This window comes from Octodon degus, unplaced genomic scaffold (assembly GCF_000260255.1).
Source record: "Octodon degus isolate 3935 unplaced genomic scaffold, OctDeg1.0 scaffold00043, whole genome shotgun sequence".
NCBI lineage: Eukaryota > Metazoa > Chordata > Mammalia > Rodentia > Octodontidae > Octodon > Octodon degus.
Window position 1 is genome coordinate 3,094,996 of NW_004524619.1, and position 15,448 is coordinate 3,110,443.

General features: G+C 41.5%; 1 protein-coding gene across 2 annotated transcripts in view; it reads right to left on the reverse strand.

Annotated features, from left to right (window-relative positions):
- Plcl2 (phospholipase C like 2) overlaps positions 1-15,448 on the reverse strand; it is a 217,857-nt gene that overhangs the window by 48,046 nt on the left and 154,363 nt on the right. For both annotated transcript variants that reach the window (XM_004631598.1, XM_023715750.1), the window contains exon 4: positions 13,924-13,999. In XM_004631598.1, coding sequence (XP_004631655.1) covers positions 13,924-13,999 — 76 coding nt within the window. The remainder of the gene's footprint in view (positions 1-13,923; positions 14,000-15,448) is intronic.

A 15,448-nucleotide genomic window follows, 5' to 3' on the forward strand; every position in this document is an offset into this window, starting at 1 on the left:
AAGGTTCTACCATCTGAGGTACGGGATCTCAGGATAAATCCTGAGGGCATTTCACTGACCTTCTCAGACCAAAAAGCTACAACTCTTGTTGCACAGGTCCTGCTTTACCTTGGTCTTAACCATCCAGTAGAAAAGTATGAAGACGAAATATAGGAAGTAAAGCCATGTTGTTATGTTGAACTGGGGGGGACTCAGGTCAATAATTTCTGACATTGCCAGTTAAACAGAAGACCCAATGCTATTATGGGCTACTGGACTCTTTTAGAATATTTTGCTGAGTTTATACACCTATAATATTCAATAATGGAACTTAGAACAAATGGTGTATACCAATGAATGTCCATTTTGTATCTGTGTGTTCAAAGTGGTTAGGATAGATATATAGTTGCATTCTCTTAATGAATAGAATGATTTGTTCTAATGGTGTTTGTAAATAGGATCTCAAGTCCGCATCTTGTACAGCAATTAACCACTAAGAAGAATATATGCAGTGTATTATTTGTTGAAACTGTACTTCCGATTTGATTTGAAACTGTCTCATTGCTATCTGTTTATCAATAAAATTTTGAAAAAAAATTGTAATTTGATGCCATTATTGGGAGATGACAGAAACAGGAGGTGGGGCTTAGCTGAAGGGAAAGGGTCCTAGGGCGTGACCTTGGCGATGCTATCTGGTCCCAGTCCTTGCTCTCTGTTCCCTGGCCGCCATGACACCTCTCTGCCATGAGGTTTACCTCAGGCCCACTGTGATGGCATCAAATGTTGATGGTCTGAAACCTCTGAACTGGTGAGGCAAAATAAATCTTTCCTTGGGCATTTTTGCCATAGTGATACAAAACACACTAATGCACCTACTATAAAACTGTAAGTAACTATATATTGCAAAGTTACATAACAAGAAAGAGATCCAAGGCCTTTAGCATTTCCCACCATTACTCTTTGCTGGCCTTGCCATCATATGAAAAATAGTAGGAATGTTAACTCTGGCTAGGGAAGGCATTCTCTTAACTCCTATCCTCACCCATGTGCCAGCCAGTGCCCAGGATGCAGGGCATAGGTACGCCTGGTGCAGCTCAATCTTTACCATGGGCTCAGGACAGAAGGTTAGTTTTACCTCTTGCCTTCTTATTAACAATGTGAAAAATCCTGTTGGCATGAAACGTCCACTTGGCATTGACATTAAGCATATACCTGACTTGTTTGCATATTCCACACTTACCAGTTACCAACATAACTTGTATCCGCCTATCTAGGTTGCCAGTATTTTGTAACCAGAGTTGTGCTGCTCTGGGTAGGACTAGGGCCGTATAAACCCAATGCACAGCAGCAGCTTTCCCAAGCAAGCTTTTACTATAGCCATGCTTACGAAGTAGACCTCTTATAGTCCCTAAAAGCACAAGTTCTTTTCATGGGCACATTACAGCTAAGAAAAGCCTACATAGTTCTGAAAATAACTGGTATTTTACAGATGCTGAGAAAACTACTTTTTGCAATAATCATCTGCAAAATCAGTATTTAGAAATTTCTAGATCATGGATGTAAGCCAGAGCCCTAATATTCTTATAGAACATGGCTCTTGGCTGACATGGAAAGCACAGAGAGAGTTAGGTAAATTCTCGGTCCCAGGGACACTGTGGTTACTGCTGGGTGGAATGGTGGTTTGTTCCCACTGTGAAAGCAATCGCTAGGCTGACACGGAAGCCAGGCCCATATCGTGGGGAGTGAGATACTGTACTGTGGTTCTCTCAGAAACAAGATCCACTTCCCTGTAACTTGCATCTTCAAAGTATACCCTGCATATTTTTATCATACATTTGTGTATTGTACAGCTATGTCTTGTTCACTTTATCTTGAAGTTGTCTATTAAACAAAATCATTTCTTTGTCTATTAGCCTTTATCCCATTACAACTAGATGGTATTATAAATCTCACACAGAAGACTTGTTTACATTTTCTTTACAAATCCAACACAAAACACTTTGGGACACCTTTCAGTGAGGCTGCAGGAGGCACCAGGATTCTCTTGTTCCTCAGCCATGTTGCCATGCAAGCAAGACAAGAGGTAGCAGTTATTTCTATGCAAAGAAACTGAATTCTCTGTACTGCTAACTTTGAAAACCAAAATCAGGTAAATGGCCTTTCAAAGTGTGACACATCTGTAATGTCCTGTATTATTTAACAGTCAAAATACACATTGCGTTTAAAGGTATTCAAGTTTGAAGGTGTGAGCATGTTACATGAATCCAATGAAGCACACAGAAACGTGCACTAGTGCTCGGAGGTAAAACCGGGAATCAGCAAGTCACCACTGTCTGACACATCCGCCTGGCTGGCCCGGGATGGGAGCACTTCTGAAAAAGCACATCTCTGTGCCTTGTCTGCTCAGTGCTCTAAGCTACAGCTGGGTTCCTCTGGCTCCGTGACCCTAAGTTTCTCTCCCAAGGGGAGGGCAGTGGGCTATTTTTCTTCTAGGATGTTTACCAGGGATAAAACAAATTCCTTTGTGGTAAAGAACCTGAGAACCAAAGAAACAAATAGGTTGTCAAACAGCCGGGAAAGAAAAAACATGGGAAAGCCACAGTGGAGGACCTTGAGGACAGTTTAACTCAGCTCTGGTCTCCAGAGAATAGAAGACGAGCCACACGACAAAGGGCAAGGTAAGTCCTGCGGTCCAAGGTAGGATCTGCATTTTGATTCATAATGATAGTGTTCAATTTGAAAAAAATTAGTACTGCCATATGAAAGTAATTATATTTTTATATACAGAAATACATTTTGGTAAGTTACTGCTTCTTTCTATATTATTTCTTTAGAACTAAACAGCTTAAAACTTTGATCCACAAAGGTGTTTCACTTATCCATTCAAAATACAATTGCAATATTTTATTTTAAAGGCTTTCTGAGGAGCTGAAAATTGACAAAAATGAAATGTAATGCTGAAAAATAAGTATCATGTTTTATGCAAATTAATAATTGGGCACAAAATTTTCACAATGACATAACTCAGATCATTCCAGTTCTGCTTAGTTTGCTGCTTTCTGTTGCAGATAACAGTAAGTCAATCAGCTCTGAAAATAAAAATGGTAATACGGGTATAGATGAGAAGAAGCTTTTGCTTTCAAAGGACGCAGGGGCCAAATCGGAGCCACAGCACTATGTCCTCTCCCAATGGAAGTGAACACCATTTTGTCTTGCCAAGCATGACACAGGTGACCTCTCCAACAATTCTGGATGGGATTCTCCCTGCTAAGCTAAATGACATCAATCTAAAATGCAGCAGGTAGTGTATGGCTAAACATTTCTTCCAAGTAGATATAACTTTAAAAAACACTCATGAGAAATACTGATCCTAAACTGAGATAATCAAAGATTAGTTTTGAATTGAGAATTTATGTTGCTGTCCTATAAAGCTCATTTATCATAAACTACTTCATGCAAAAAAAATACACACATTTATGTGTGTATTGGACAATGGAAGCTGAAAGCAACAGTTAAGATCTTTTAAATGGTGACAAATTAATAAATACCATTCTATGTTAAATTCTCCACATTTGTATAGTGGGATATACAATTCTACAGTCTATAGGTGCATGTGGGTCCCCATTCAAGCTCAGCACTGTTAAAGTGCCTTTAATATGATCTGCACACATACTGTACAACATGCAGCCTCCATAAATAACACGAGGCACGCTAACTCCAGGGGCTGGAGTGTGGGTGCACCCCTGACACGTGGGTGCTTCACACTGGAGCTCACAGAGACGCGGAAGTGCCTAATTACGAACAGTTCCAGTTGGTAGTCTCTTTTTCTTGGCCCTCTTCCCAAATAATCTTGGCATTAAGAAAGCCAAATTATTTTAAGATGGATTTAGAGCTGTTAAATCCTATTCGACAAGAGACAGAATAGATAACTCTCTTAAATATATCCTTGAAACCCAGATGGATGGCAAGATTCCTGGGGTGCCAAGCCACAGCAGTGCACTTTGTGAATGGGGTACGTGAAGGATTTCCTTCCTTTGCCAGCTTTTTCCATCTGGGAAAATCTAGGCCAGATGAAGTTGCATAACTCTTAGCCCTTTGTGGAATCTAATTCTGTGCCACCATTCTCAACACAAGGCCATGAGACCCATGCGGGTAGGTAACACAAGGAACACTGGAGTCAGCAAGACCCTCACTGAGAAATACAGAGGCCCTCTTCACCACAGCTACAGTTTCTTTGTTTTTAATAAAGTGCGTGTCTAGTATGGGCAAAGCCAAGGGTTCAGTCCCCAGCCTTACCAAAAACAAAATAAAGCAAAAGGCTGGGCTTTTTAATGTCTACAATATTTTTGTCAGGATCCCAACTTTTATATGCTTTCCCCCCACAGTTTAGCACAACTCTCCTAAGCTTCTCCTTATCATTTTCATGCTCCCAATAAAATGAGTTACTTGCTGCCCTCTGTCCTCACCGAGCCATCATGATGCATGCTACCAACACTGAGGCTAATACTTCTTGGATCTGCTGGAGAAGAAGCCGCATTACCATAGAGCACCTCATTCACCCCTCTGCAGAAGAGCAGTGTTCTCATCCTTTCCCTCAACTTCCCGCGCTTGCTCTCTGCATGTCCCCAACAGCTACACACTGGAAGGCCGGGGTTCCGTATTTTCTGCCCATAATACCACTTCTCAGATGAGTTCAGAACCTCAGCTTGAAAGACCATCTTGTGCCGATGTGCTCATTACCTTCGGTCTGGATCTCTCCCCTGAATTTTTCACTTGGAAGTCAGCTAGGGATATCAAATTTTACTTGTCCAAAAACAAACTCCTGATTTTTCTTCTCAAACCCACACAAGTCCATCTTTTCCATCTTGGTAAAGAGCAGCTCCACCCCTCTAGGACAAAGCCAAGCATCCCATGTCATACCCTTTGTCTTTCTCTCCTCCTACCCCACATCCAGCCTCTCTCTGCCTGAAGCCTGTAGCCCCCTGCCTTGGTTCTTAAGACAAACCACCTCCTTGACACAGCCCGTCTTAAAATCTGGTTCAAGCATCACCCCATTTCTGCGACCGACTCTGTGGGTCAAAGCTGCAGCAAAGCTCTCAGTACTACCCTACTCTCACCTCACCTCCAAAACTGGGCCTAGAGCTGTGCAAGGGGGGCCTGTATCCTGTTCATCTATCTGCAGACGCTCTGCTTTCTGGGCAGACTCAAGAGTAAATGCACAAACAAGTAACTATAGCACACTGGTTCAATTTAACTCAACAAATATTTACTGAGAGTCAGATGTGTGTCAGGCACCACTCTAGGCATTTGGTACATGTTATGAACAATGGATTATCTGCCCTCAGAGTTTAATTCCTTTAGGAAGAAGATAGGAAGTAATCTAAGAACATGAATTAATTGTTTGTGGGTGTGTGTTTGAGACAGGGTCTTGCCATGTAATTCAGGTTGGCCTTGAACTCACTATTACCCAGGCTGGCTTTGAACTTATGGTGATCTTCCCACCTCAGCCTCCCGAGTGCTAGGATTACAGGAATGATCGACCATACCTAGCTAATCATATGTTAAAAGATAACAATTGTTATAGAAAAAGGTAAGACAGAGCAGAGTAAGGAATAAAGTATGCAGGGGATGCATTTAAGCTTTAAGGGTGAAAATAACCAGTTCTGAATCAGTCTCATAATCATACCCAAGAATTATTTCTATTTTCTACCTGTTCTTTCTTCCATAGAGGACTCAGGCACTTGGATAGCTTTCCCACTGGGGCAAGAGCCAATTCTCTCTGTAGCGTGAGCTCCACTCCCCTTCAGTGATGCTGCTTTGGTAACTCCCCAGCTCTTTCCACTTGACCAGCCCACTGTGATGGCACACATACCTGATAGTATCGTTCCCCACCGTTCTTCCTGTGCTAACACTCTGGGCATCTACGTTCTATTACTGGTAGTAGTACTGGGTCACGGAGCACACAGGAAAGAGCTAAGCCAATCTGTAAGACTTTGAGTGGGTCCCTATTTAGTGACTTCATTGCCTAAAATAGTTTCCTGAAGTGTTCAAGACACTTGACAGAATTTTAAACAGTGGCTTTATAACAAAATAAGCTTGGAACATGCAGAGCTAAAAAAGCAAAGCATATCTAGTGTGCCAAGTGCTCTAAGCATCTTTGAAGAGTACAAGTTGTGTTGTGATGAAGTAGCTTGCCCAGAGCATGACTAGTAGTCCTTGAAGGCTTTGGGGAACAGCCTAGAAATTGCCCAAAATGCTTTCACTGTGAATAGAAAGGCAAAGACTTACATCATTAAAAGCCCAAACTGAATTTTCAATCCTAATTTCCGTTGTTTCCTGATTAAGTACTTTCCTTCAAACAGGTTAGCGTGTTGCATGCACCCTGCCCACAAACTTTGATGATTAAGCTTTCTATGTTTTTTCACTTGCTTCTCCTGTTTCTCTGATATGAATCGTGCATACTCTCAAGAGCTCAAGTTCTATCTCCTTCCACCAACACACTTCTGGGAAAGGAAGGCTCCTTCCCACTCGCTTCCCTCACACCTATTAGCTATGTCAGGTGCTTGGCTGTGTTTCATTAACTCCAGGACAGCAGAAACCTTTTATCTTTTCTTTATCTTCAATAGTCAATTAATGTAACACCTTATCATGGAGCACATGTGCAAATGCATGACTGTGTTTTTTTTTTGTATTATGAATGTGAAAATTAGCGGTTGTCTTAGCACATGGTAAGGGCTTAGTACATGAGACAGGGTCTGGTGAGTCTGTCCCAAATGAGCTGTCACCTTTGGGATCATTTCTCTAGGATCTCTTATCAGCAAGGAAGGTCATGCTGAAGGACCAAAGGAGGAAGAAGGTGGGCAGGAGAGAGAGGATGAGCCACTGATGACCTTGCCTGGGCTTCCCATGTTTTCATTAATTATTAGTTAATTAATACATGGGTGGAGGAGGAGGTAGCGAGTCCACATTCAGCCTTGAAGAGGAATGTGAGCTCACTGATTTTTGGATCTGAGAACACCGATTGGGTTTCCTAGGGATTCTGACGTGGGTTCCCAGTCTTAAGAGACCATCACTCCTCACCTTCAAAGTCGGGAGCTAACTTCAAAACTCAATGTTGAGGGCTGGGAAGGCAGCTCAGAAGTCTAAGCTCCTGCCTGACAATTTAAAAAACTTACGTTGATGGACTGCAAACTCTGTATCCCGTGACACTGTATGCATCAACCTGTTTGTAGTTTTCTAAAGTAACTGTATGGAAGCCATTTAAAAATTGCTACTTAGGCCACTGACCTTAGGTCCCTGCACTTTAGAACCACCAAGGAGTCATACACTACTTAGGAGGAAGAAAATGAGGCAGACAGGTCAAGTGACTAACCTACAGTCGCACTCAACACAACACACAGAAGGTATGAGGTCACAGGTCTCTGACTTCCCAGAGAGGCAGCTTTTACTTCTGTAAAACAGGGCTGAGAAACACTATAACATAAACAAAAAAAGCAAAGTTAAAAGCCTTTCCAGTCTCCTTTTCCAAATCGTCCTGAACACCACACTAGCAAAATGCTTCCCGAGCAAATCTTACAGGTGATTTTCTGTTGATGGCAGTGGGCTAGGCAATGATGCAAGGGGACCAAAGGATGGCGGTGACAGGTTAGTCGTCTCATAACCTCAGCTCCTCAGAGCACTCTGGGAACCAAGGCACTTACAAGAAAGTACATTAGCTGAGCAAATCCAGATCAGGGAGGGCTGGCCTAACATCATGCTCATCTGCCTTTCGGGAAGCCAAATCCATCAAGCATGGTCACAAGGGGATGGCAGCTGCTCAGCGGATTAGAAGAGGCAAAGAGTAAATAAGAGAGTGGCCATAGCAGCAATGCAGCGCTAAGGAACAGGAGGAAGTGAGAGCTGAATAAAAGGAGATGGACAAACTCTGAACACCAGGAAGGGAGCTGAACAGGCACAGCAAGCAGGTTACCGAGGGCACAGGTGAAGGGACTTCCAAGCTCAAAGGCTGCTGGGGGAATCACTGCATCCAACTGCAGACTAATTACGGATGATGCATCTCAGGATGATCCTCAGTCATCAACACCACAAATGCTCAAATAACTTTTGGCTTATCAAATTTAAGAAAGCCGGGGTAAGACCGGTTACAGAAAAATTTCCATTAAGCTGATTTCAATGAAGGATGATTACGTCTTTCATTATTTGGGAAATTACTTTGTGCTGCACTTTGTTCATAAATGGTGTAACCACAGCTATGCTGGAGAACCCCTTAGAGCTTCAGAAAGAAGCTTGAATTTATAGAGGTTTGCAGTCGGCTGGCTTCTCTTTCATTTAGCGTGCGATCCTTTCTGGTCACAGTCATTGTGAAAGTGCAGAACCCACGCAGGAAGCGTGCACAGCTGCCACCTGGTAAGGACCGCAGCTGTCCTGATGGTCCCATGGACCAGGGGCAGCCAGCACCAGCCTCTCTCTGTGCACGGTCCTCACGACTTGGGGTGCAGACCCGCCTCCAGGAACACCTTTACTTCCCATGGCAGCTTCTGTCTTTCAATTCCTTCCTTCTTTATCCTTTGCAATTTAGGTTTTTGTTTTGATCAGACTTATGTAAGTATCCAGATTAAAGAGACAAATAATTGTTATCAATTCCCTCTTTCCAGATGCAGCCAAATTTCAAACCCCTGAACTAATTTTGTTTTTTTTTTAGGTATTTATATCCATGTTTCTAAGTATAACATGCTTAGATTGTTAAGACTTTTTTCTCAAGCATTGCCTGTTAAACGTCCCTTATGAAGGATGAAAATTTTGCTCTTTTTAACCTCCCCATTGTTGGGACACAGGCCTAACTGCTCCTCCTAATCCGGCTTTCCAACAGAAGTTCTCTGATGTCTGACTTGTCCCAGTTTCAGCAGGCAGCTGGCATCTCCACACTGAGCTGGTACCCTGCAGGGTAAGTCAGACTGCTCCTTGCTCCCTGTACACCACCACTGCTCGCCTTCTCGGATCACCAACTAAGCCAATTACCACTTCCTCAGTCAATTATCACCTGTCCAGCTGTTTTTCAGCGTCCAAGGTTTGTTTGCTCCTATTCTTTGTCCTTATGGATTTGTGCCTTAAAAAAAACTCTTGCCATTTAATGAGGCTTTAGGTGGAAGTGAAAATTCAATGTATGTGTTAATTTTCAGGAAATATGTTATTGATTTATTATTCTCCTCCAGAAAATTTCCAGTCACCTGATTAAAAACACCCAACTCACTGTAGTATAGTCTGAGTTTCTTTTCAGACCATCTCCCTCTCCTTTAGAAAGCAGACTAATTCAGTGATGAGGAGGAAAAAAAACTGCAATTCTAAGAGATGATACTGTTTGGGACACTTAGAGATATTAGAAAGTGAAAAAGGTATTTTTCCTGACAGGATGTGAGAAATTTTCATAAAATGAACTCTTGCAACCCTTCCTCCTCTACAGCTTTCTGTTTAGGTCTCTTACACGTGTTTCTTACCACTTACCTACTACCACAGGTGACGAGGTGTGGAGTGTTATCTGGCTAGGTTAATTTACACAGGCTTATTCTTGGATAGCTGTTATTTATAGCTTCCTTAGTCACAGAGAGCGAGACAAGCAGCTAGCCTGCAGCTAGGAGTAACTGGAAAGCGGCGGCACTGTTAATCACGAAATCCCAGGAGGGTGTGGCCGACCGGCTGGGGAAATGGGTGTAACCTCAACGATTACAAAAACCCAGGACAGGTACACAGAGCAGTTCTGAATTCTGCAGAGGTACTTCTCTTCAAACTGCAGCAGGTTTTTCACAGGACGCCACAGACCTGTCATTAACTTGAAGAATGGGGCATACAAGAAGGAGAGAAGACAAGGAACTCTTCGCTACTTATGTCTCCTCATGGCAGTCCACCCTCACACTGCAGAGTGCACTCCTACTTTTTCTTGGCCCAAACCCACTCTAGAAAGCAAATTTCTTTTCTTACCTTTAATAAATGTAAAATCCAGCCACTGCCATGTACCCTTATCTTGACCAATTCTTTGTTCAGGACAGAAAAAATCTAGAAAACATACTCCAACATCCGATACACAGTAACAACATTGGTGGCTTGGACTGTAAGCCACAGCACCCCCCACATGACCCAAAATTTAACAGGTCGCTTTGACTAGTGCTGCTGACCTGATTCTGAACAAATATCCCCATGCTTGGCCCTGTCTTGAAAACCCCCGCCAGCCCCGAAAAGCTGGTGTTCTCCTAAGAATTTCTCTCAATATCCATTTTTTTACTCTCCCAGGAGAGAAGTCCTTCCCTTTCCTACACAATGCTCTTTAACTGCCCCTCACTGAGTTGTCCCTTTGCTCTCCTGGTCCCTTCCCATCTCTGTCTCTGCCGCTGGCCCTGGCTGGCTGGAGGTCCTCACTGGCCAGCCTCCATCCCTCACCCCAATCTCCTCTCTTTAACAACAGCATCCCCATTTCCCTTCCTTAAAGACAACTAACATAACTATGTTGAGTATGAAACCTGTCCCAACTGGATGGACTTCTGGTATGTTTGGAGATGGCTTCTGACTCCTTAGGGTCCACTAATTCCTTAAATTATTTTCATCTAATAAGATTGTAAATTTGTGTTTTAAAAGTTACAATACTTCTAAATCCTTTTGCTTGGGCAGTATTTTAGGGACCTATATTTTCCTTCACAAGATTAAAATTCTGCAAGCAAAGTAATACCAATCACTTATCAAAAGTAAAATTTTATGCCAACATCTTCTGCACACAACGTAATTAGTGGTTCCTCCTGTGATTGATGACTACACAGCCTCATAGTAACTGTAAAGATAAGAAACAAAAGACCAAAAGAGTCTACATAAGTACTTGAGGTAACAGAAGAGCTGTGCAGGCCTCCCCAGAAACTGTGAAGCCATAGGAGGAGCTTCTCCAGGGCGTTAGGTGCAGAGCACCTAAGTGGTTGTTCCTTATTCCATCTACCCTGGAAACTCCTTAAGGGAAGACTTTTCAGTTTTTAAGTACAAGGACACACATCCCTTACCAAAATCAAACAGAACAACATAAAGCAATTTTAATAGAAATTATCCAATTACATAAAGCAATGAATTTGCAAAGAATAGGTACTCAAATTACTAATTTTTTTTCTGATGAAGTTATTCTGAATTACACAAAGTCCAAAATTCTTATACATATATTTAAGAAATAAAACAGAATCAAATAACATTTAGTTGGTTAATATTTGAGCTGCTATTCTGCAGAGGACATTGAAACAGATGTCACAGGTAAGACCTAGAAAATAATATGCAATCTTGGTGTCATAGGAAGTTGGCATCCTTTTGAAAAGATGAAGGGGGAAAAATCTATTTATTCACAAAATAGTTAAGATAGTGTTATAGCTAGTTTCTCTTAATTCACTGAAAAGAAAGGTTCCTGCTAATGTTGTTTGGACAAGACACCTTGCCTATATTTTATACTCTGAATAGCTAATTGGAAAACAACAATATGCAATGTATTAATCATTGTAATTCTCCTAGCATTTTTGAAATTCTGTTCTATTGCTTTTTCTTTGAAAGACGGAATGCATTAGTAACACACACAATAACTGAAGAAGCTCCATCAACTGCAGGAAAGAAATGATATAAAAAGTTGAACAGAATGCTTACGAACAGATGCTGAATCATGACAGGTCTCCTGAGAGACAGACAACTTGGAAAAGGGAAAGAGTATTACAGGTTAGCAGAGAGGACAGAACGATCTCACCACAGAGAAGGCTTATGAAAATCTGATGAAGCAGGAACACACAGGCGATCGGCAAGGTAGACGGCAGCCTGGAGGGGAGGGGCAATGGCCTCTAACACTTCCTTTCCTTCCTCACTGTTCCTATAAACACCATCTTCAACTACTGCCAATGCCTCCTACCATCAATAGGGTTCTGACTTTTGAAATTCTCTGCACACAGCTACCATACTATGCCCATTACTTTAAAGTTCGGTGCCCTCTTGTTCTGCTCAAAAGTCAGGGTTCTTCCCACTGCCTGAGAAACTAGGCTGAGACTCCTAAGTAATACACAGTGAATTCTTAAGAGACTGTATTTATTATTGTATGCCCTGTTCATTTGAAGGTTCATAAGGCAAACCCCAAACTTATTTTTTTCTTATTTTGGTGTTCAACAGCTACCACATACTTTATCCAAATAAAATTCAAAACATATCTACTTAATGAACAGACAAATGATATAAGTAATGAACTGTAAGTAATATTGGCAACTGGTAGGCCAGCGGGTTGGCAATCTCATATGTGCAGTTAGGGATGTAGATATGGCCCCAGATACCCTCATGAGCCACTGGGAGATTTTCTGTAGGGCAGGGACATGATAAAAACGGTGTTTGAGGAAATTTGTTTTAACTGTGAGGTTGTAGGGAAAATTAGCTTGGAAAGCGCTAGAAGTAGGAAGGATCATCTTGCTAACAGTATTTTTCTCACATGAAGAAAAAAGCAAGATGAAGGTATTTTTATTTTATGCATTTAGTACAGGGTCTACAGGGTCTCACTGCACAGTTCAGACTTGTAGTGATGCTCCTGTTTTCATCCTCCCAAGCACTGGGATTACAAGTTCATCCCACCACACCCAGGCTCAGTTGCCATCTCAGTGCGCCCTGGGGGTGGGGTCAGCACGGCACACTGGGGATGGAACCTGGGTCCCAGTGTCTGCCTAAGCAGGTGCTTTAGTCTGCTGAGCTATCTGGCCAGCCCTCAGGATGAAGATTTTGGAGTGTATCCATTAATCACTAATATGACTATTCTTCTGATAAATATGAAAAGGAAAACGGTCACATAACTTTGTCTTTAATCTATGTTAAACTACTTGATTTCTGAAATAAAAGATAACTTTTTTTCAGCCTAATAATATAGTCTTTCAACACAATGACCAAAAAAAACAAAAACACCCCTGGAAAACAAGCACAGTTATTCTTATTTAAGATTTAAAAATACCCTCCTGCATCAGAATTTTCCAATCTGGTAGTCAAACCCAAACTGAAACTCCTCCATTTTACATATTTTATTACAATGGAGAATTCTGGATTTTCAAATCCTATTTCTGCTAAAATTAAACCACAGCTAGTCTTTAATTTGTGATGGCTCAACCTGTGAACTTGGGACTTCACGATGGTGCAAAGTGGTACACATTCAGGAGAAGCCATCGTTCGGATTTTGAATTCCAATCTTTCCTCAGGCTCACAAGTTCTGCACTCTCGCCCAAGACTGGGGAGCAGCTGCAGCCAAAGCGCCCAGCCAGCCGCGTGGCCAGGAGGGTCAGCACCCGAACTCCACAGTGCAGCGCTGCTGTACACAGTGCTCAGCAGACCAGGGGGACTGAACACATTTTAAAAAAAATACATTTTTGACTCAGGATTCAACTTGCAATATAACCCCATTGAAACATAACCCCATTGAAAGTAGAGGAACATTTGGTTGTTTACATAGCTGAATTTCATAATATAGTACAATATTTGTATATTAAATTAGTAATTTCATAGCACTTGCAAATGCCAGTGCATTCAACATCGTAACTGGTGCGCACTGTCCTAAGGAGCCATTCAACCTCACCAGCCTCCTGTGTACTGGACACTCATGGCAACTGTCAAGAGTCACGCTGACCAGCAGAGACCTGCAGCACAAGTGACACCCAGGTTGGCTGCACATTAGAAACACTGCCTGGGAAGTTTCAATACCTAGTGAGTCCCAGTCCACAGCCTAGATCAGTGCTGATGTATTTTGAAAGCTGCCTCCAGGTGGGTTTTTTTTTTTTTTAAATCCTCACTGAACTAATATTTTCTTTAGCCATGGAAAAATTTTATCTAACTTTTTGATAGAAGCATGAAAAAGGTGACATACTCCAGAGGCAAAATGATGCTATGAATGTTTAAAGAAAAGAAGCCTTCACTTACCTGCCTTCTGACAATGCACGATCTTTTCATACACAGCATCTGCATTCTCAATCAGCGCCTTGAGGGACTGAATCATCTGCAAAGAAATATCCAGACACAGCTTTACGCCTGACAGTCAGACACCCTCCAGCCTCACTCACCGGCCCTGCTAAAACAAGCCGTGATGATGCAAAGCACTTGATCTGACTTCCCATGACTCCAACGGGTGTAGGCGAAAATGATACAATCACACCTCCCCACATAATGGTTTCAGAAAAACTGAATAGTATTATGTTCCAGGTGTGATTAGGCCAGTAGGACTCTAAACTTGAATCCTGAGACAATACTGCATTAAGTATGAGTCACTGTGAAAAGCTATAAATAAGTATATGTGCTCCTCTGATGTGAGCTTTAAATCACATGTTTGCTCATCATTTTAACATATTCAACCTCACAGAGTTCCAATACCTATACTTTTATGCATTTCAACCCAAACATCATCTGAAAATTAGTTTAAAATGTACAATAAAAATTAAAATGCAGCATTTATGCAATGCCATTTATCACAAATGACACTAACAATAGCTGGTATTTTTAATGTTTTGTCAATGTTTTATAATATGCAATTTTATTTCTTGTATCAAATTGCTTGCTTTAAGGGGCCAAGCTCAAAGAAATAAAAAGGATCTGGGTACTGTGGACCAGTAAATTCACTCACCAAAAAGCCACGAAAGACCTGCCTGAAGTAATCTTGTTAGCTCTAGAATCTCTATGGGATGGACTAGCTAGATTCAGGTTTACTGGTGCCTGTCCTAGTGTTGATTCCAATATTTGCATTATAATATTAATCATATATTTTACATGGCCATTCTATTTTAAATACAAAAATACCCTACAGAATATTTTTTTAGGGGGGAGGGGTACTGGGGATTGAACCCGGGCCTGTACATCTCTAGCCCTTTTTATTTTGTATTTATGGTCTTACTAAGTTGCCCAGGTTGGGTTTGACCTTGCAATCTTACTGCCTCAGCCTGCCAGAATGCTTGGATTACAGACTAATAAAACATCACATTCTTACTACAATTACTTAAAGTACAATCCAACACACTACTTAGGAAGCATACTAGGTTCAAAAGTTAAACATCATTTAGCAACTACTTCTATTGTCAAAAAAAAAAAAAAAAGCCATAGTGAACATCCTAAGTTTAATAATAAATCTTCATTATTCACAGAGAGCTCTGAATACAGGCCCTATATTCAGGAAATCCACAGTCTAGTGGTAGAGTCTGCACTTTGAAATTAAGTATTTTCACAGTTTTTTCAAAATCTGAGTCATTCCTACAAATTAAAATATTCGATTTTACAGCTTGACATACTGAATAGGCAGCGATAAAAATGAGTAGTTAGGAACTCTATTATGCCGAATCTAGAAGGCTCAGACCAGCATCAGTAACCTTTTCCAGCTTTGATGTCAAGCCAAATGAGAGATGGAAAGCAGCAAGGACTTCTTCAGGCAAGGCTGGTGGCTGTCATGGCTCAGAATCAA